Source organism: Megalobrama amblycephala, linkage group LG3 (genome assembly GCF_018812025.1).
Source record: "Megalobrama amblycephala isolate DHTTF-2021 linkage group LG3, ASM1881202v1, whole genome shotgun sequence".
In the NCBI taxonomy this organism is placed as follows: domain Eukaryota; kingdom Metazoa; phylum Chordata; class Actinopteri; order Cypriniformes; family Xenocyprididae; genus Megalobrama; species Megalobrama amblycephala.
Genome location: NC_063046.1, coordinates 717,462 through 741,949, shown reverse-complemented (window position 1 = coordinate 741,949; position 24,488 = coordinate 717,462). Strand labels below are relative to the sequence as shown.

The following is a 24,488-nucleotide window of genomic DNA, read 5'->3' as shown; positions in this document are numbered from 1 at the left end:
GCATTCAACACCAGCAGCCAGTTGCATTATGGGTATTTGTTTGTTTTGAGTTGATTTATGCATTATTTAAGCAAGATGGTTGGGTTTTTGCTTTAGCAAAGTTATGTGTGCTTATGTGTTAAGTTAGTTTGGGTGGGTTGGTTTATTTACCACCTGGTTATAAAAGTGTGGTTCTCACCGTCATGGAGAGAGATGTCTACGGGAGGGACTTGGCGCTCTGGCCTTGCCTGTGTAGTTCTTATTCTGTGTTCAGAATAAAGAGGAGAAAAGACAGTACTGCCTCCTGCTGTTTTATTCTGCCTATAGAGACACTCATGGTCGTGTGGTGTATGAGACAGGCATGCTCGTACTAGTATTTAGCATAGTACAAGTATACTAGTTTAGTATAGCTCCAGTTAGCCACACGCTCTACTAAAGAACTGACAATTACAATATTATATATATATATATATATATATATATATATATATATATATATATATATATATATATATTATATATATAGTAATTGTCATATATATATATATATATATATATATATATATATATATATATACACACACACAGTGGGTACGGAAAGTATTCAGACCCCCTTAAATTTTTCACTCTTTGTTATATTGCAGCCATTTGCTAAAATTATTTAAGTTCTTTTTTTTTTTTTCCCTCAATGTACACACAGCACCCCATATTGATCATCCTTGAGATGGTTCTACACCTTCATTTGAGTCCAGCTGTGTTTGATTATACTGATTGGACTTGATTAGGAAAGCCGCACACCTGTCTATAAAAAAATTTCTGCTGCACTTAAGGTTCCTAAGAGCACAGTGACCTCCATAATCCTTAAATGGAAGACGTTTGGGACGACCAGAACCCTTCCTAGAGCTGGCCGTCTGGCCAAACTGAGCTATCGGGGGAGAAGAGCCTTGGTGAGAGAGGTAAAGAAGAACCCAAAGATCACTGTGGCTGAGCTCCAGAGATGCAGTCGGAAGATGGGAGAAAGTTGTAGAAAGTCAACCATCACTGCAGCCCTCCACCAGTCAAGGCTTTATGGCAGAGTGGCCCGACGGAAGCCTCTCCTCAGTGCAAGACACATGAAAGCCCGCATGGAGTTTCCTAAAAAACACCTGAAGGACTCCAAGATGGTGAGAAATAAGATTCTCTGGTCTGATGAGACCAAGATTGAACTTTTTGGCCTTAATTCTAACTGGTATGTGTGGAGAAAACCAGGCACTGCTCATCACCTGTCCAATACAATCCCAACAGTGAAGCATGGTGGTGGCAGCATCATGCTGTGGGGGTGTTTTTCAGCTGCAGGGACAGGACGACTGGCTGCAATCGAGGGAAAGATGAATGCGGCCAAGTACAGGGATATCCTGGATGAAAACCTTCTCCAGAGTGCTCTGGACCTCAGACCGGGGGCGAAGGTTTACCTTCCAACAAGACAATGACCCTAAGCACAAAGCTAAAATAACGAAGGAGTGGCTTCACAACAACTCCGTGACCGTTCTTGAATGGCCCAGCCAGAGTCCTGACTTAAACCCAATTGAGCATCTCTGGAGAGACCTAAAAATGGCTGTCCACCAACTTTTACCATCCAACCTGACAGAACTGGAGAGGATCTGCAAGGAGGAATGGCAGAGGATTACCAAATCCAGGTGTGAAAAACTTGTTGCATCTTTCCCAAAAAGACTCATGGCTGTATTAGATCAAAAGGGTGCTTCAGCAAAGGGTCTGAATACTTAGGACCGTGTGATATTTCAGTTTTTCTTTTTTAATAAATCTGCAAAAATGTCAACAATTCTGTGTTTTTCTGTCAATATGGGTGCTGTGTGTACATTAATGAGGAAAAAAAATTAACTTAAATGATTTTAGCAAATTGCTACAATAACAAAGAGTGAAAAATTTAAGGGGGTCTGAATACTAACTCCTCATATAACTCCTAATGAGTATGCATGGAACTAAAACAAATATCAATTTTTATAATGTTAAAATATTTTTTCCTAAAGTTCTTTTTATTCAACACACACACACGCACACACACACACACACACACACACACACACACACACAAAAACTGTATCCCAATGAACTTAGTAATATCTTCCTCATTTACTTTTACAGAAATCAATTCAACAAATTTAACAAATATGACACCTTTCATATAAATGGCCTTATAAAAGCAAATTCCTATACAACTCACTATCATTGTTTATGGACTCTTAATCTCAAAAACAAGAGCAACTACAAGCAAGGTTCAGATGTTCACTCTGCCACAATCAAAACTTTCCTCTCAAACATTGTTTGATTGGAGTGAGGAGTAGGTTTGTTTTTTGTTTTTGTTTTCTTAAATATCCCATAAACCATTAAATAGCACCATCTGCTGGGTCTAAAAGCAATGCACATAGCACATACAGTAATTCAGCCATTCATTCTCAAGTCAGAGTCTTGATGCCCTGCATTTAAGCCCAAACAGGCCCAAACAAAAATAAACTTACTTGATGGAAGGAGAATTGTGCAAAGTCTTCAAATCCAAAAGACTTGAATTCTTATGTTATATTAAGAGATGACCAAGTGTGTGATACCATTAAAACAGGTTTTTGTAATTCTGCCCTATACAAAGATTACTGATGCTTATAAACACTCTAAACATTTGTCCAGCGAGAGCTTTTCATAAAATCTCTTGATAAAATTTGTACATAATTATTAATGTAATGTGTCTTTGTGATAAGACCAAGCAAAGCTACTTAAAAAAAAAAAAAAAAAAAAAAAACCTTTTAAAATGCACAACAAAAATGTGTGTATGTTTTTGGCAGCGAGTGAGAAGAAGACTTGGTAGTGTGATTTTGTTTTGTTTTTTATATTTGGTAATTAGTGGGCTGGTAATTAACTGGACTATACGATTTCAATGCATTCGCCATATTAGTAAACATTTATTGTCCTTTTAAAGGGCAATTTTGTTACAGCACATGATGACACACACTTAAGCCTGGAATTCACAACTATAAAATCTAAACAGATTTTAAAACACTCACCATCGTACACTTTACAACTTTGTACACTTTACGACTACGTAAATGGTTACAAAAATAGAACTGGCCATCATACGAGAATTTCATGGTATTCTGAACACAACAAACTCACATAGAAACATGGAGATGCGTGACAAATGAAAACAATATCTTTAATCTTCTCCAAATATCAAATATGTTTGATATTCTAAAAAAAATAAATAAATAAATAAAAATAATAAAAATATGTCTATGAACATCATATACACTACACATTTTTCTATGAAATCTGTCGATCTGGACAAAAGTTGTGTAGTGTATTCCAGCCTTTACAAAACACATTAACAACAAAAGGAATATACAATAATATCTAATATATTATATATTATTATAAAAAATGTTGTTAATGCCTTTAAAGGTAAACTGAAAATGATTAAGTTGTGAGTTCTTAAAGGTCGTGAATAAATCACTTAGATGACAATCAGTTAAGACACAAAAAGTTACAATAGCACTTTTGTTCTGGGAAAAAAAGCATTTCATATTCATCTCTTCTTGGCTTTTCAAAGCTTATCATCTGGTCTTCAGTATGTCAGCAATGAGGAATGAGGAATGATACAATCTCAGTCTTGTTTGGCTAAAATGCAATGTTATAAAGCACCTCTTAACAGCCTAAGAATGACTGAGAAGAACTTAAAACTTTGGAATGTTGCTTAACAATTGCACCTGTCATTGAATGATGGTCTTCCTCCTTTCATAGAACTACTTGTCATTGTGATAATGACACATCACATGACTCTTAACAGAGGTAATAAAACACTGAATTTGAGTAACGCATCACTGCACTTTACCATGGGACTTACAGTTCAACCTGTGTTTTAGGTATCATTCAACTCCATCATCATTAACTTGAAGTGATTAGACGAATTGGGTGAGTTTTTCTTTCTTATCTTAGAGGATTTTATTGAAATAAGAACATTTCCCCAGAAGATAAAAATCAATGGTTTATTTTTAAATAAAAAAAAATAATCTAAATGTATATAGTATGTTGTTTATTAGCTTGCATATTGGCTGTTTATTAGTACTTATAAATAGGGCTGTTCGATTCCGGATTTTTTGGAATCGATTCCAATTCCTGTTTCTGGAATCGAAAGAATCGATTCCAAGAATCGATTCCTCACTGTTATTTTCGATTTTTTTTTTTATACCAACACCGTGTCTAACATTGTCGCGTCTAACCGTGCCACACAGCAAGAAACTCTCTACACCGGGCTTGACAAAGCGACCGTTGCAAATCCATTTGTCCTTCCTATTAGATGTATTGCGAGTGCTGCTTGGTCATAATTATAACGAGGCATTTACTTCGGGGATTTGTCATCTCGTGCTTCCTGCGTCAGGTGTAGACAGTAGACACCGTGTAAAGACAACGAATATGTTCACCATATACATATAGGTAGATTCTATTTACATACATACAGGGTGTGATTTGTGAAAAAAAAAAAAAAAACAGAGGGGGGGATGTTTTGAAAAGTTTATTATTATTATTTTTTTATATATATATAGCTATATACTATTTTTGGCAGCTGTTACAGAAACATTAAAAAAAAAAAAAAAAAAAAAAAAAAGATTTAACCTTGAGATTTGAAGTATTAGACAGCTTAAACATTTGCAACACTAGTGTCATTGTAGTGTTGCAAATATCTAAGCTATCTAATAAATTAATATAATTCTTAATTTCTGATAGAAATGCAAAATCAATCGGTATTATTAATAGAATAACGATGCACAAACCTTTACATTCAATCGTGTTTGGTCCCATTTTTTACAGTGCATACACATACAAAATTTTAGTCCAAAAGTGTGCACTTTTGGAGAAATGCACGTTTACCTCTTATTTCATTAGATAGAATATAATCTGGCCAGGGTTTCATAATTACCGAGGACAGAAAATGTAGTTTGCCAGGGGGGTACGGGGGCATGCTCCCCCGAGAAAATTTAGATTTCCCTGGTGTACATATATGAATGTTTCAGATGTTTTAAGGCCAACAAATTGGATAACAATAAAACCATGTCGACAAATACATGCATGCACAGTTTTGAGGCAGCTTTAATCGCATAATTTCATGACTTAACTTACAACAGAACAACGACAGTCATTGCTCGTAGTTTCTTTTGCGCTTTATTTAAGCTATAATAAAGTAATTATGCAGCGTGCGCTAGCGCATTTGCGCATGCAATTCTTGAGTGCGCGCCACGAGCACAGTATAACGGCTGATTGGACAGTCGTGTTAATTTTGAGTTTTACCAACATAGCTTGACAACATCTCATCTGACCGCAGTTCACGGTTGTTCAACTGAAGCTCCCTCGTCGTCACCTTTTCCGCGCTCGTTTAACTTGCGCCTGGCGCTGAGGCGAAGCCGGATATTTTATTTATCCCCACCGGGATAAAGGGGATAAAAATAATTCAGCAGAGGCAGGGATACATAGACCAGAAGGGGGGAAATCCTAGGCCTTTACACATATAAACTTTTTTTAGGGCCTTTACACATATATTCTTCGCGTGAGTGTGATTGATTGTTGTTGTCAATTGATTTATTCTTCTTGTCCTAAACTACAACGAGTAAGATCAAACCCCGCCCAGCAACCGATTCTAAAGATTTCATTGGGTCAGTCATTACGCGTGATTGCCTACACAATGCTGAAATAATCATCCTACCCTAAACCATACTCTGTGTCACGACTGGATCCATTTATTTAGTCTGAACTTTATTTCTTTACAGGTGACGTGATTGTGTTGACAAATGAAATCGGCTACAGGCCACGGTTTGTGTTAAAAAAAAATCTTAAAGAGGAGTCGATTCCCCTTAATGGAATCGATTCCAACCTTTGGAATCGACTCTCAATTCCCAACGGCTCGGAATCTATTCTTTTTGGAATCGATTCCCAGCCCTACTTATAAAGCACATATTATTGCCTTATTCTGCATAACCATATTCTACATCTCAAAATACTACCTCATACCTAAACTTAAATTCTACAACTACCTTACTAACAATAACTAAACAGTAAATTAAGAGTTTATTGAGGCAAGTCATAGTTAATATTGAATATGTGTTCCCCATACCAAAGTGTTACCAAATGTTATGTTTATATATGAGGAATTGCCTTATTAAATATTAATTAGTTTGCATACACATCCAGAACATAAGTCTGAACATTGGATGAAGTCAGGTTTAAAAATGTTGTTCCATTGCGTGTTGCAGGTAAAGGTTTTTACAGAGGGGATTTTGAAGACATAAAAAAAGAAAAAAATCACCATGTTTTTAGGAATAAAATCTTAAATCAGCTGAATTATTTTTGAACAACCCCCTCAGTAAAAACCTTAAGAATATAGATAGGAATAAAATGGTAAAATCTAGTGTATGTAAAGGCAGGAACACACCAAGCCGACGGTCGGCCGTCGGACAGTTTTGTTCATCGGCCGACTAAGTTTTCTCAGTGTGTTCTGCACCGTCGGCTGAAGTTGGTCCTCGACGGCTTTTTTTTTCAGCCGATTCGACATGTTGAATTGGCGTCAGAGCTCATCGGTCCATCGGGCCATCTGATCATTCTGATTGGCTGTTCAGCTGTCAAACGTCGGTTTGGTGTGTCAGGGCAACTTTGGACACAGACGCTGCCGACGTGAGCCAACCCCGCAGTCTAATTTCGTCACCACTAGTTTGTCTGCATCGGCTTGGTGTGTTACTGAAGTGGAGAAAAAAAAAAAACATTTTGAGCCTTTAAATTAAATAAATCTACAGGTGCAAATATATAGTGTAATAAGATAAACACTTAAATGTGTATTTCAGATGTTTTCTTTCCAGTCTGAAATAAGATATGGAAGCACAATACATTTCTCAATGATTTTGCCTGTAGTGTAAATCCAAAACTTGTCATGTAAATGAAACTGCACTTGGCTCAACCAGACAGCTACAAATTCTATTCTATTATTTGATTTACAGAAAGTTTCCTACTATATACTGAAATAGATCTAAATGTAATGTAATTTAATGTAATTTTACAGTAAAATGCAATTAAATTAAGTTTGTTTAAAGGTGCCCTGAAACCCTTTTTCACAAAATGTAATATAAGTCTAAGGTGTCCCCTGAATGTGTCTGTGAAGTTTCAGCTCAAAATACCCCATAGATTTTTTATTATTCAATTTTTTAACTGCCGATTTTGGGGCATAATTAGAAATGTGCCGTTTCTGTGCGTGTACCCTTTAAATGCTCGCACTCCCCGCCCCCTAGCTCGCGACTCTATAATACATTACATAAACAAAGTTCACACATTTTTAAAATGTCATGTGTTACCACGATGGTGTTCAGTGTTTGTGCGAATGACACAATGTGTGCACTTTATATATATTAGTGTTGTTCTTCTCAGCTTGTGAAAAAGCTTCTTGTGATGAACTATGATTCATCATGTAACTCTCATCACCACTGTGTTTGGTGGTCAGTGGTCAGTGTATTACAAAGGTACAAAGAAGATATTGGTACTTCAATAGGTTGGTATATTAACATTATATTTAATGAATTATATAGTTTTACAGATTTAAATAGTTATGCATTATGGGAAAATGGGCTTTCATAAAGTCTGCTCAAGCACTGGAATTTTTTTTCAGGATATTTCCCTGATTTAACACACCTCATTCAACTAATCAGCTCATTAGTCAAGAGTTCCATGACCTGAACTGGGTGTATCAGACTGGAGATTGCAAGAGAGATTGAGACATTTTTAACAATACATTTATAGGGCAAAAAAAAATAAAATATATATATATATATATATATATGACATCTATTTTTTGATGTACCTTAATTTATCTCTCATATGTTGTGTTTTAGTGTGATTAATTCTGACAGCTATCAAGATGTGGAGAACAGCATGGATTACCACAATTTTTATGTTAACATGTAAGTTTGTGTCTTTTTATGTATATATTGAGTGTCATTGTTTTTACTTATTCAGTTCTGTTTATGCAATATATGCACTTGATCTAACATTTGGTCTTTTTTTAAATAGTACATACTGTAATCAGAGCTCAAACAACAATGACTGATGTTACAGAAGCCACAGACACAACAGATGACATTACAAATGATTCTATGACAAACACAACTGATGAATTGCCCACAGAAATAACTATGGAATCAATTAGCACAGATGAATCTATAACCGGTTTAACAGGTAAATTCACTTAACTACGCACAATTGCTTCAACTTCCCAGAAAAGAATTTACTAAAAAAATATTCACATTGTTTACAGATAAGTCAACCTATGATGACATGACGAAAATGACAACAATGGAAGATTTTTCAACATCTTTGTTGGATGACCCTACCATTGATCTTACAGATCAGTCAACCAACATACCAAAATTTACAACAGATTTTACTGACAAATCACCAACAGATTTCACAGATGCATCAGCCACAGATGTTACAGATGAATCAACAACAGAATCTACAACAGATTCATCAGAGGAAAATTCAACAGAGGAAACTGAATGGTCAACAACTGGATTTACTGATCAAACATTAAATACTGATGAGACACTGGAACCGATAACAGCATTCACGCCAGACATATCTACAGGGGTCACTGAAATATTAACACCATTTACAGATGATTCATCAGAGGAAGATTCAACAGAGGAAACTGAACCATCAACAGCTGGATTTACTGATCAAACATTAAATACTGATGAGACACTGGAACCAATAACAGCATTCACGCCAGACATATCTACAGAGGTCACTGAAATATTAACACCATTTACGGATGATTCATCAGAGGAAGATTCAACAGAGGAAACTGAACCATCAACTACTGGATTTACTGATCAAACAATCAATACTGATGAGACACTGAAACCGATAACAGCATTCACGCCAGACATATCTACAGGGGTCACTGAAATACTAACAGAATTTACAACAGATTCATCAGAGGAAGATTCAACAGAGGAAACTGAACCATCAACTACTGGATTTACTGATCAAACATTAAATACTGATGAGACACTGGAACCGATAACAGCATTCACGCCAGACATATCTACAGAGGTCACTGAAATATTAACACCATTTACGGATGATTCATCAGAGGAAGATTCAACAGAGGAAACTGAACCATCAACTACTGGATTTACTGATCAAACAATCAATACTGATGAGACACTGGAACCGATAACAGCATTCACGCCAGACATATCTACAGGGGTCACTGAAATATTAACACCATTTACAGATGATTCATCAGAGGAAGATTCAACAGAGGAAACTGAACCATCAACAGCTGGATTTACTGATCAAACATTAAATACTGATGAGACACTGGAACCAATAACAGCATTCACGCCAGACATATCTACAGGGATCACTGAAATATTAACACCATTTACAACAGATTCATCAGAGGAAGATTCAACAGAGGAAACTGAACCATCAACAACTGGATTTACTGATCAAACAATCAATACTGATGAGACACTGGAACCGATAACAGCATTCACGCCAGACATATCTACAGGGGTCACTGAAATATTAACACCATTTACGGATGATTCATCAGAGGAAGATTCAACAGAGGAAACTGAACCATCAACAACTGGATTTACTGATCAAACAATCAATACTGATGAGACACTGGAACCGATAACAGCATTCACGCCAGACATATCTACAGGGGTCACTGAAATATTAACACCATTTACAGATGATTCATCAGAGGAAGATTCAACAGAGGAAACTGAACCATCAACAGCTGGATTTACTGATCAAACATTAAATACTGATGAGACACTGGAACCAATAACAGCATTCACGCCAGACATATCTACAGGGATCACTGAAATATTAACACCATTTACAACAGATTCATCAGAGGAAGATTCAACAGAGGAAACTGAACCATCAACAACTGGATTTACTGATCAAACAATCAATACTGATGAGACACTGGAACCGATAACAGCATTCACGCCAGACATATCTACAGGGGTCACTGAAATATTAACACCATTTACGGATGATTCATCAGAGGAAGATTCAACAGAGGAAACTGAACCATCAACAACTGGATTTACTGATCAAACAATCAATACTGATGAGACACTGGAACCGATAACAGCATTCACGCCAGACATATCTACAGGGGTCACTGAAATATTAACACCATTTACGGATGATTCATCAGAGGAAGATTCAACAGAGGAAACTGAACCATCAACTACTGGATTTACTGATCAAACAATCAATACTGATGAGACACTGGAACCGATAACAGCATTCACGCCAGACATATCTACAGGGGTCACTGAAATATTAACACCATTTACAGATGATTCATCAGAGGAAGATTCAACAGAGGAAACTGAACCATCAACAGCTGGATTTACTGATCAAACATTAAATACTGATGAGACACTGGAACCGATAACAGCATTCACGCCAGACATATCTACAGGGGTCACTGAAATATTAACACCATTTACAACAGATTCATCAGAGGAAGATTCAACAGAGGAAACTGAACCATCAACAACTGGATTTACTGATCAAACAATCAATACTGATGAGACACTGGAACCAATAACAGCATTCACGCCAGACATATCTACAGGGATCACTGAAATATTAACACCATTTACAACAGATTCATCAGAGGAAGATTCAACAGAGGAAACTGAACCATCAACAACTGGATTTACTGATCAAACAATCAATACTGATGAGACACTGGAACCGATAACAGCATTCACGCCAGACATATCTACAGGGGTCACTGAAATATTAACACCATTTACAACAGATTCATCAGAGGAAGATTCAACAGAGGAAACTGAACCATCAACAACTGGATTTACTGACCAAACAATCAATACTGATGAGACACTGGAACCGATAACAGCATTCACGCCAGACATATCTACAGAGGTCACTGAAATATTAACACCATTTACGGATGATTCATCAGAGGAAGATTCAACAGAGGAAACTGAACCATCAACAACTGGATTTACTGATCAAACAATCAATACTGATGAGACACTGGAACCGATAACAGCATTCACGCCAGACATATCTACAGGGGTCACTGAAATATTAACACCATTTACGGATGATTCATCAGAGGAAGATTCAACAGAGGAAACTGAACCATCAACAACTGGATTTACTGATCAAACAATCAATACTGATGAGACACTGGAACCGATAACAGCATTCACGCCAGACATATCTACAGGGGTCACTGAAATATTAACACCATTTACAACAGATTCATCAGAGGAAGATTCAACAGAGGAAACTGAACCATCAACTACTGGATTTACTGATCAAACAATCAATACTGATGAGACACTGGAACCGATAACAGCATTCACGCCAGATATATCTACAGGGGTCACTGAAATACTAACAGAATTTACAACAGATTCATCAGAGGAAGATTCAACAGAGGAAACTGAACCATCAACTACTGGATTTACTGATCAAACAATCAATACTGATGAGACACTGGAACCGATAACAGCATTCACGCCAGACATATCTACAGGGGTCACTGAAATATTAACACCATTTACAGATGATTCATCAGAGGAAGATTCAACAGAGGAAACTGAACCATCAACTACTGGATTTACTGATCAAACAATCAATACTGATGAGACACTGGAACCAATAACAGCATTCACGCCAGACATATCTACAGGGATCACTGAAATATTAACACCATTTACGGATGATTCATCAGAGGAAGATTCAACAGAGGAAACTGAACCATCAACTACTGGATTTACTGATCAAACAATCAATACTGATGAGACACTGGAACCGATAACAGCATTCACGCCAGACATATCTACAGGGGTCACTGAAATATTAACACCATTTACGGATGATTCATCAGAGGAAGATTCAACAGAGGAAACTGAACCATCAACAACTGGATTTACTGATCAAACAATCAATACTGATGAGACACTGGAACCGATAACAGCATTCACGCCAGACATATCTACAGGGGTCACTGAAATATTAACACCATTTACAACAGATTCATCAGAGGAAGATTCAACAGAGGAAACTGAACCATCAACTACTGGATTTACTGATCAAACAATCAATACTGATGAGACACTGGAACCGATAACAGCATTCACGCCAGACATATCTACAGGGGTCACTGAAATACCAACAGAATTTACAACAGATTCATCAGAGGAAGATTCAACAGAGGAAACTGAACCATCAACTACTGGATTTACTGATCAAACAATCAATACTGATGAGACACTGGAACCGATAACAGCATTCACGCCAGACATATCTACAGGGATCACTGAAATATTAACACCATTTACAGATGATTCATCAGAGGAAGATTCAACAGAGGAAACTGAACCATCAACTACTGGATTTACTGATCAAACAATCAATACTGATGAGACACTGGAACCAATAACAGCATTCACGCCAGACATATCTACAGGGATCACTGAAATATTAACACCATTTACAGATGATTCATCAGAGGAAGATTCAACAGAGGAAACTGAACCATCAACTACTGGATTTACTGATCAAACAATCAATACTGATGAGACACTGGAACCGATAACAGCATTCACGCCAGACATATCTACAGGGGTCACTGAAATATTAACACCATTTACAACAGATTCATCAGAGGAAGATTCAACAGAGGAAACTGAACCATCAACAACTGGATTTACTGATCAAACAATCAATACTGATGAGACACTGGAACCGATAACAGCATTCACGCCAGACATATCTACAGGGGTCACTGAAATATTAACACCATTTACAACAGATTCATCAGAGGAAGATTCAACAGAGGAAACTGAACCATCAACAACTGGATTTACTGATCAAACAATCAATACTGATGAGACACTGGAACCGATAACAGCATTCACGCCAGACATATCTACAGGGGTCACTGAAATATTATCACCATTTACAACAGATTCAACAGAGGAAACTGAACCATCAACTACTGGATTTACTGATCAAACAATAAATACTGATGAGACACTGGAACCGATAACAGCATTCACGCCAGACATATCTACAGGGGTCACTGAAATACCAATAGCATTTACAACAGATTCATCAGAGGAAGATTCAACAGAGCAAACTGAACCATCAACTACTGGATTTACTGATCAAACAATAAATACTGATGAGACACTGGAACCAATAACAGCATTTACATCAGACGTATCTACAAGTGTCACTGAAATATCAACAGCATTTACAACAGATTCAGAGGAAACTGAACTGTCAACTATTGGAGTTACTGATCAATCAACTGCAACCACAAAACCCCAGTCAACCACCAGAATTACAGCTGGATCCACCGTAGAAGAAACAACTATAGACATCACTGATGAAATAACTACTGATGAGACACTTGAACCAATAACAGCATTCACTTCAGACATACCTACAAGTATCACAGAGATATCAACACCATTTACAACAGATTCATCAGAGGAAGATTCAACAGAGGAAACTGAACTACCAACAACAGGAGTTACTGATCAATCAACTGCAACCACAAAACCCCAGTCAACCACCAGAATTACAGCTGGATCCACCTTAGAAGAAACAACTATAGACATCACTGATGAAATAACTACTGATGAGACACTTGAACCAATAACGGCATTCACTTCAGACATACCTACAAATATCACAGAGATATCAACACCATTTACAACAGATTCATCAGAGGAAGATTCAACAGAGGAAACTGAACTACCAACAACAGGAGTTACTGATCAATCAACTGCAACCACAAAACCACAATCAACCACAAGAATTACAGCTGGATCCACCGTAGAAGAAACAACTATAGACATCACTGATGAAATAACTACTGATGAGACACTTGAACCAATAACAGCATTCACTTCAGACATACCTACAAGTATCACAGAGATATCAACACCATTTACAACAGATTCATCAGAGGAAGATTCAACAGAGGAAACTGAACTACCAACAACAGGAGTTACTGATCAATCAACTGCAACCACAAAACCCCAGTCAACCACCAGAATTACAGCTGGATCCACCTTAGAAGAAACAACTATAGACATCACTGATGACATAACTACTGATGAGACACTGGAACCGATAACAGCATTCACGCCAGACATATCTACACATGCCACTGAAATATTAACTGAACTACCAACAACAGCAGTTACTGGTCAATCAACTGCAACCACAAAACCCCAGTCAACCACCAGAATTACAGCTGGATCCACCTTAGAAGAAACAACTATAGACATCACTGATGACATAACTACTGATGAGACACTGGAACCGATAACAGCATTCACGCCAGACATACCTACACATGCCACTGAAATATTAACTGAACTACCAACAACAGGAGTTACTGGTCAATCAACTGCAACCACAAAACCCCAGTCAACCACCAGAATTACAGCTGGATCCACCTTAGAAGAAACAACTATAGACATCACTGATGACATAACTACTGATGAGACACTGGAACCGATAACAGCATTCACGCCAGACATACCTACACATGCCACTGAAATATTAACTGAACTACCAACAACAGGAGTTACTGGTCAATCAACTGCAACCACAAAACCACAATCAACCACAAGAATTACAGCTGGATCCACCTTAGAAGAAACAACTATAGACATCACTGATGACATAACTACTGACGAGCCACTGGAACCGATAACAGCATTCACGCCAGACATATCTACACATGCCACTGAAATATTACCTGAACTACCAACAACAGGAGTTACTGGTCAATCAACTGCAACCACAAAACCCCAATCAACCACCAGAATTACAGCTGGATCCACCTTAGAAGAAACAACTATAGACTTCACTAATGAAATAACTACTGATGAGACACTGGAACCAGTAACAGCATCCACATCAGACATGTCTACAAGCTTCACCAAAATATCAACAGCTTTTACAACAGAGGAACATTCAGAGGAAACTGAACCACCAACAACTGGAGTTACTGATCAATCAAATGCAACTTCAACACCACAATCAACTACAAGAATTATAGCTGGATCCACTCTAGAAGAAACAACTGTAGACTTCACTGGTGGATCAACTACTGATGAGGCACTGGAACTGACAACAGCATTCACATCAGACATATCTACAAGTGTCACTGAGATATTAACGGCAGTTACAACAGAGGAACTATCAACTACGAGAGTTACCGAACAATCAACAACAACCTCAACACCACAATCAACCACAGGAATTATAGCTGGATCAACATTAAAACAAACAACTGTTCAGTTTACTGACAAAATAACTACTGATGAGGCACTGGAACTGACAACTGCATTCACATCAGACATATCTACAAGTATAACTGATATTTCAACAGCACCTACAACAAAGGAACATTCAGAGGAAACTGAACTATCAACTACAAGAGTTACCGATCAATCAACTACAACCTCAACACCACAATCAACCACAAGAATTACTATTGGATCCACCATAAAAGAAACAACTATAGACACTGCCTTATCAACTACTGAAAATGCACTGAAATCCACAACACCATTCACATCAGGAATATCTAAAAGTGTGACTGAAGAATCAACAATATCATTTACATCAGAATTGTCTTCAAGTGTTACTGAAAAATCAACACCCTTTACAATTGAGGAAGCTTCAACTGCAGAGACTGAAATGCCAACTACAGGAATTACTATTCAATCAACTACGCTCATGACACCAGACTCAACCACAGGATCCAAATCATTCACTAAGATTCCTGATTTATCAGCTACAACAGGAGTGATTTCAACAGAATTTACAACTACAGGAATTGCTGATCAGTCAGTTTCATCCATCACAACAGAAATTAAATCCACATTAGCAGAATCAACCACTCATGTCATGGCTGAGTCCACAGCTTCATCAACCAAGGCTACTACAGTAAAATCAACGACATCAATGACAGAACAGCTAACAATCACATTCACATCAGAGTCATCTACAGGAATTAGTGGAGGAAAAGAAACCACAGTGATGACAACACAACCTGAGGTAACCACATCCAGGACTACAGCAAATACAGAAGAATCAGTGACATCAGTGGATACTACATTAGCTACCATTGAGAGCTCATCTACCAGTGCAACCACTGTCTCGCATGAAAGTCCCAGCTTTTGTAAGTTAGACAAACCCATATTCATTTTGTGTGATACATGACAATGCATAATGTTTTGCTAGGGTCACTGAAATTTTTCCAGTTGAAAAATTTGTTTGTAAATTATTAATTTGGCATCCTACTCTACAGAAGTGGCAGAAGGTAGGAAAGCCAGTAATTGAAGATTGTCCTCCATTAAGATCATAATATTTTTCCTTTGGTTTTCATTCTTTAAATATAATCTGCTTCTTTGTGTTTCATTCAGATCGCTTGGTTTTAAAAGAGAAGTTGTGTATTTTCCTGATTGAGACTAATATCCATTATTCATTCTTTGAAAACAGCACCACAATCTACAACACAACCACTAACCACTGGAGTGGAACTCACTACAACTGCAGCAAAGCCTACACTACTTACAACTACAGTCCTTGTCAGCTTTACAAGTGATGAAAATTTTGATCAAGAACTGAAGAACTCAACTTCATCTAAGTTTACAGATCGAGAACAAAAAGTCAAACATGAAGTATGCTGTGTAGAAATCTATTCAATACTTTTTAAGATATTCTTTAGTACAGACAAAGTGCAAAGTAGTGAAAGAACGGAAAAAAATGTTTAAGTGCAATGCATTCAAATTTGGACATAACTGATACTGTAAATACAACAACAAATTCATCACCATCATAACTCTTTATATGCTGTTTTTTTCTGCAATGTTTTAAAGTTTATAACTTAATGTTTTACCTGCCTTTGATGCTTTCCTACAGTTTGAGCCAATCTTTAAAAAAGCATTTACCTTCTTCCTCGGATTGACAGTTATCCGGTTCCGGTGGGTATTTCTTCATTTCTTGATGTCTGTCATCTCTGGAGTACCTAGCCATCTCTATGCAAATATCTGTGCTTGTTTAATAAATGGTGTTTTTGATCACTGCACATGCCATACTTTTATGCTACCACAAGAAAAATACATAAAACAAGCAACATAACATTTTCTCAAATGCTATGTATCTAATTACATTAATCAAAGGCTAATTTTGAAACCTTTCACACTATTTGACACAACCTTTAACAAAAACTTTTGCTCTCTTTTTTATGTAGTTCTGGATCAATCATCACAGACATGAATTTGACATTCATAGACAAAGTCCCTGAGGATAATAATATCACACAAGTTATCATGAATGCAAACACTACATTTAATATAACCAATGTAGAGGGTAAGTACATCATTTGATATAACCAAAATTTGTAAATTATCATTGAATTGAATTTAATGGAAATTATAATTGAGACTAATATCATTTCTCATTTGTTTTTGTCAACTATAATTCAACCCAAAATTCACAACCAATTATATACTTTACAATAAACAACATCAGTCAATCCGACAACAAGCCAGACTACAGTTACAACACCACCCCAGGATACAAACAGCACCCAGACTACAACCCTCACAGCAACTATATTACAACCTGTAACAACTGCGATCCAGTCATTAACGACTTCACAACAAACTGAAATCGAACCTACAACTGAGACTCTGTCAACAATGACATCATACCTTGCAACAGCTACAATCTCAACAACTGCCCAGCCAAAAAATACAACTCATTCTGTGACCAATTCACAACCTACACAAACTGCAATCAAACCTATAACTACAGATATAACCCAGACCACAACACAGCCTAAAACTTCAATCCAGCTGACAAAATTGACCCAACCTCAGAGTACAACTCAATCTACCATTATATCTACAACCAGCTCTACAACTGCAATCCAGACCACAACTACAACCCAACCAATATCAACTACAGTCCAGTCAACAATGACATCAAACCCTGTGACAGCTACAAGTAAACAGCCAACTACAATTACAACCCAGCAGGCAACATTAGCCCCTTTAAAACCTACGATTACTGCCCAACAAACAACAAATTTATTCCAACCTACCAGTACAATTCAAGCTACATTTAAATCTACAGGCAAATCTACAACTACAAACCAACCTATAACTCCTACAATCCAACCCACAATTACATCTCAGTCTCCAACAACTGCAACTCAGCCTACACTTCAAACTACAACACAGACTATAGCTTCTTCCCAGACAACATTAACTATGTCACCACCCACCACAACTACAAACCAGGTAATAACTTCACCTGCAACAACTGCAACACAGTCTACATCTTCAACTATAACACCATCTAAAACACCAACCCAACTCACCATAGCTACAATCCAGCCAACAGTAAATACACTGAAACCTACAACTAAATCACAGATTGTAACTACACCTACAACTCGACATATAACAACTGCAGCCCACTCTATGTCTTCAAGTACTACCTCACCTAATGCAACACCAACAACACCACCATCACCACATTTACCAACCACAACACCAATACCAAAAACAACAACCACAACACCACTACAACCACCACCACCACCAACAACAACAACAACCACAACACCAACACCCACGACCACAACACTAACACCACCAACAACAACCACAACAGCACCACATCCACCAACACCAACAGCCACAACAACAACCACAACACCAACAACAACATCCACAACAGCACCACATCCACCAACACCAACAGCCACAACACCAACACCACCATCAACAACACCAACAAGCACAACAACAACAACCACAACACCAACAACAACATCCACAACAAGAGCAGCCACAACACCAACAACCACAACACCACCACCACCACCACATTTACCAACAACTACAACACTAACACCACCAACAACCACAACAGCACCACATCCACCAACACCAACAGCCACATCAACAACACCAACAGCCACATCAACAACACCAACAGCCACATCAACAACACCAACCACCACAACACCAACAACATCCACAACAAGAGCAGCCCCAACACCAACAACCACAACACCACCACCACCACATTTACAAACAACCATAACACCACCACCAACAACAACCACAACAGCACCACATCCACCAACACCAACAGCCACATCAACAACACCAACCACCACAACACCAACAGCCACATCAACAACACCAACCACCACAACACCAACAACATCCACAACAAGAGCAGCCCCAACACCAACAACCACAACACCACCACATTTACAAACAACCATAACACCACCACCAACAACAACCACAACACTAACACCACCAACAACCACAACAGCACCACATCCACCAACACCAACAGCCACATCAACAACACCAACCACCACAACAACACCAACAACAACATCCACAACACCACCACATTTACCAACAACCACAACAGCACCACCACATCCACCAACACCAACAGCCACATCAACAACACCAACCACCACAACAACACCAACAACATCCACAACAAGAGCAGCCCCAACACCAACAACCACAACACCACCACATTTACAAACAACCATAACACCACCACCAACAACAACCACAACACTAACACCACCAACAACCACAACAGCACCACATCCACCAACACCAACAGCCACATCAACAACACCAACCACCACAACAACACCAACAACAACAACAACAACATCCACAACAAGAGCAGCCCCAACACCAACAAAAACCACAACACTACCAACAACCACCACAACAACCACAACACCAACAACAGCCACAACAAGAACAGCCACAACACCAACAACAACAACCACAACGATAACAACCACAGCACTAAAACCAACAACAACCACAACAACACCAACAACAACAACCACAACAACCACAACAACACCAAAAACAACAACAACAACCACCACCACCACCACCACCACAACAGCAATTCCAACACGCCCTCCACCAGCTGTAACCATAGAGATGGTCATTTTAGTAGTATTCACCGAAGAGCTACAAAACACGGCAAGTGTGGCATTTAAGAACCTAGCTGAACAAGTTGAAACTGAGGTGAGTTTTAAACAACAAAATCTTTCTTTGGATGTATTAGCAAGTGCAAAGAGATTCTATTTTTGCTGTTTACATTGTGGTTTGTTTGGTTTTCATGTTTAAATAGAAAATAAACAGTTTAAATAAACAGTGCCCTCCATAAGTATTGGGACAGTAAAGACAAAATTACTCTGTTAGCTGTGGTGTCAAGACATCTATAAATATGATTAAAAGATTAATATGAGGCAGAAGAACAAAATGTCACATTTTATTATTGGCTGTTTCAACACAAAATGTTTTACCAACTAAGAAGTACAGCACTTTTAGAGTTTCATCCTTCCGCTTAATGTGAGCATAAGTACAGGGACAGTTTAACTTAAAGCAAATGTGTAAAAGCTAATATTTAATTGTTAATCCCAACTGGCCAATTCTACAGATTTAAACCCTATTTAACATGCATTTCACTAGATGAAGAGGAGACTAAAAGCAGAAACTCTCCAAAACAAGCAACCATTGAAAATGGCTATATTAAAGGCTTGGAAAAGCATTTCAAAGTGTGAAAACAAGAGTCTGGTGATGTCTATGGGTCACAGACTATCTTTTACATATGCTCACATTAGGAAGAGGGAAGAAACTATAAAAGTTCTGTACTTCTTATATAACACAATATTTAATAACATTGCCAAAACTGACTCTTCCACAGTGTTACAAAGTATATAAAATGAAGTATGGACCTCTTTTCATCAAGGTTATTGTGATTGCTTTCAGGTGGGTTTCTATACAGTTTACTAAATTATAAATTATGTGTGTGTGTGTGTATATATATATATATATATATATATATATATATATATATATATATATATATATATATATTATACACACACACACACACACACACACATAAAAGACAAAATATATAAAAGACAAAATCCTCATGTCTTCTACACTGGCAGATGTAAACTGTATGCGTTTCCTTTCAGAGCTGTTGCTAAAACCCGGGCAGAACAAAATGTACAGGCAGAGCTTCAATTAGTGTTTGACCAAACCTCCACTGAACCCATTCCTACCAACACTGAAATTGTGCAGACTCTAAAAGAAGCAGCAACAAATCCGAACTCAAACTTCAACCTTACTGTTGATGTGACCTCTATTACTGTTACCAGTAAGTTACTAGTAAATTATGGTTGACCTGAAATTTAAGCTCTTCAATGTTAACATCTCTTGAAAAATCCAACTGATACACTGTTTTCTTAATTTTAAACCTTTTTAGAATCACTGCAGATAATTCCATTGACAATCCTGACTGATGGAACCTTTGTGGCTGCTCTTTCAAATAAAAGTTCAATTGATTTTCAGAACAGGGCAACAATGATAAAAAATGGGGTAAGTGTGAAGTGTCTATTTAAGAATTTTGGGTATGCTATGACAAAAGAAAATTTTGTTGAAACAACTCTTATTTTGCAGCTTGAACCTTTTTTCTTTGCCGATTACAGTACGTCATTCAGCATCTTAACTGTAACAAACTTCAGGTAAGCATGTATGTGTATGCTGGTGTGTTTTGAATAAAACTTTTGACATATAATACTCAGTTAATGAATTTTGATTTAAAACTCTCTCCAGTGATGCCAGGGTAAAAACAAAGAGTATGCCCACGATCCGAAACTCTATGGATCTTACATTTACAGCGGAGGCCATTCTACCCAATAGCACCCAGATAGTGAACACTATAGTTCGAGCAGCCAAAAACAACTCGTTACCCTTCCAGATCTTCACGTCTGAAATTGTGGTAAATGGTACAGGTACGTGATGCACTTTATTTATTTTTATTACAGGAAAACACTGTTTACTCAGATTAGTGTTTTTACTTTGATTAATACAGTTATGTAAATACAGATGTGTTTTAGATAAATTCCGCATTGACAGTGAATGATAAATATTAAATAAATGTTCTGTTCTGCTTTCTTTGTAACACAGCATTTTCATCATGTGAAGTCAGCAGCAAGATCAGTGTGTTGACCGCTTTAATTCTAGTTACTGTGTCACTTCTGGTTCCATGGTTTGATTGACCATAATCCCAATATAACGGATTCAGACAGGTCTGAATTTGTGTGGGAAGGACTGGTACATATATGTAAACTAAATTTCAGCTCTGTATATACCTAGAGAACCATGCCTAGTCTTAAAAGTACTTTCTGTCATTTGTTATTTATTCTAAAAAAAAAAAGAAGAAGAAGAAAAAAAACACTCCCATTAACAATTATACTGTCATGACTTTCATTTTATGATTAATGTAATCTGTAAATCAAAGGCCTTTTCTCTAAATTCATCAATGTATTGCTTGTTCGCACCGGATGCAGAAGTGGATACAACTTTACGATCTACCAAGTATTTTGAATATTGAATACCATTGTAATATATACATTTCAGAATACTGTATGTACATATATTGAATGTAACTATCTCTGTTATATTTTAAAAAAAAAGCATATATGTTTTCAAGGTTTCAGGTAAACTCTGATAAAACTATTGGAATTCATTACAGTTGTTAATTTATTTATTTATTCATCAATAAAAACAATCAATATAATTAGTTACCAAATCTCAGAAACCAAATGTTCTTAGTCTTTCACTTCAATTTTTTTTTTATTTCAGATGTTATATCTATCATCAGATTTATCTGCTCCCTCTTCCCACATCCCTGTTTCTCCAGCTTCTGCTTAGTTCTTTGATCCATTCGCTTTTGGGGAAATGTAAAAAAAAAAAAAATAGGAGTGCTAAATAGGAGAAGGATCTACTGCCTGCAGTTGATTTTGATATTCTAGGTATTATCAGCTGGCCTGAATTCTGAGATTGCAATAGACATAAAGGACTATAATGGATTAAGATCTTGCTCAGGTACTGGGGAGCTAAACCACTTAGTGCTTTGTAAGTGATTAGCAAGATTTTAAAATATTTTATCTTCAATAAGGAGCCAATGCAGTGTTGACAGAACCGGGTTAATATGGTCATACTTCCTAGTTCTAGTAAGAACTCTAGCTGCTGCATTTTGGACCAGCTGTAGTTTATTTATCAGGCGAGAACAACCACCCAGTAGAGCGTTACAGTAATCTAGCCTTGAGGTCATGAATGCATGAACTAACTGTTCTGCAATGTGGTTTTCAAATGAAAGATTGGTATGAAAGAGCACACCCAGGTTCCTAACTTTCGACAAAGACTTAACAGAGCAGCTAACACGCACATCATCAGTATTAACAACAGAGGTTTTGCACATACAAAGAGCTGCATTTTTTTTTTTGTCCATCCGAAATAAGGTGGGTATTTTCTACTAACCAGTTCTTCACACCTATGCACAATCATAAAATCCATTTGAAGGATTTGGGGAAGTGACCATTATAAGCCCATGTTCCATATAAGCCCAAGTTGATTTAATGTAAGATATTTAAGATTAAATACTCTATGTAATTATACCCACAAAACATTACTTTTTGTCAAGTCGGTTTATTAGGAACAGCTCCATCGATCCTAATAAGCTCAAAACACTTTGAAGCTCATATAAAACAACATTAACTATACCCACTTGTATGCAAAATGGGGAAAAAATTAGCAAATAAGTAAAAAAAAAAAAAGTAAATGGAAAAAAGTAAATTACAAACAATAGGATAAATACAATAGAAAAGATTATAAAAAATTTTTGATTTAAGTTTTTCATGCAAGTCTGCAAGGTAACCTACAACAGAAATTGAATAATCAAATGTAAAATAAAACAGCAGTCTTCACCACAAGAATTAAACTTGCTTTGATTCTTAATAAAGCTACAAAAGTCCTTCAAAAGCGGTGAGTGATTTTCTCTTTTGTTGTTTGATTACCATGAATGACACAGACAGCAGTGGTTTATTAGGCTGCTGTCACTTTAAGACTGACTGCAGGAATCCAGTACAGATACACATTTTATTTTCTCCCTACTGATTTGAATTGTAGAAGTAGATAATAGTTTATAAGTATGCAGGTTTAAACAGATGTGTTTTTAGTCTAGATTTAAACTGTGCGTTTGCTTCTTTGAGTCGTAACAAAGCACTGTTCGCCAGAGGAGAACTGGCCCCCCGACTAAGCCTGGATTCTCCCAAGGTAGTTGGGGACACTTGACATTTGACTTGACACTTGATATTCAACAGTGCTTTGATCTGCCTGCATTGACACTATTCTTTAAGAGCTGCTGTGCAGCCAAAATAATGGACATGTTATCAATGTAAAGCTGCTTTGACACAATCTACATTGTAAAAAGCGCTTTATAAATAAAGGTGACTT

General features: G+C 37.2%; 1 protein-coding gene across 1 annotated transcript; it reads left to right on the top strand.

The window, feature by feature from the left end:
* Positions 1 to 2,770: 2,770 nt before the first annotated feature.
* Positions 2,771 to 22,796, top strand: LOC125263938 (serine-rich adhesin for platelets-like). The gene is made up of 16 exons (XM_048183138.1): positions 2,771 to 3,936; positions 7,893 to 7,961; positions 8,071 to 8,235; positions 8,315 to 16,285; positions 16,606 to 16,787; positions 17,029 to 17,090; positions 17,360 to 17,478; positions 17,641 to 18,854; positions 18,917 to 19,841; positions 19,912 to 20,201; positions 20,884 to 20,948; positions 21,164 to 21,345; positions 21,454 to 21,566; positions 21,648 to 21,712; positions 21,804 to 21,982; positions 22,158 to 22,796. The coding sequence occupies exons 2-16, from the start codon at positions 7,919 to 7,921 to the stop codon at positions 22,247 to 22,249; spliced, it is 11,667 nt and encodes a 3,888-aa protein (XP_048039095.1). The 5' UTR covers positions 2,771 to 3,936; positions 7,893 to 7,918; the 3' UTR covers positions 22,250 to 22,796.
* Positions 22,797 to 24,488: the final 1,692 nt, after the last annotated feature.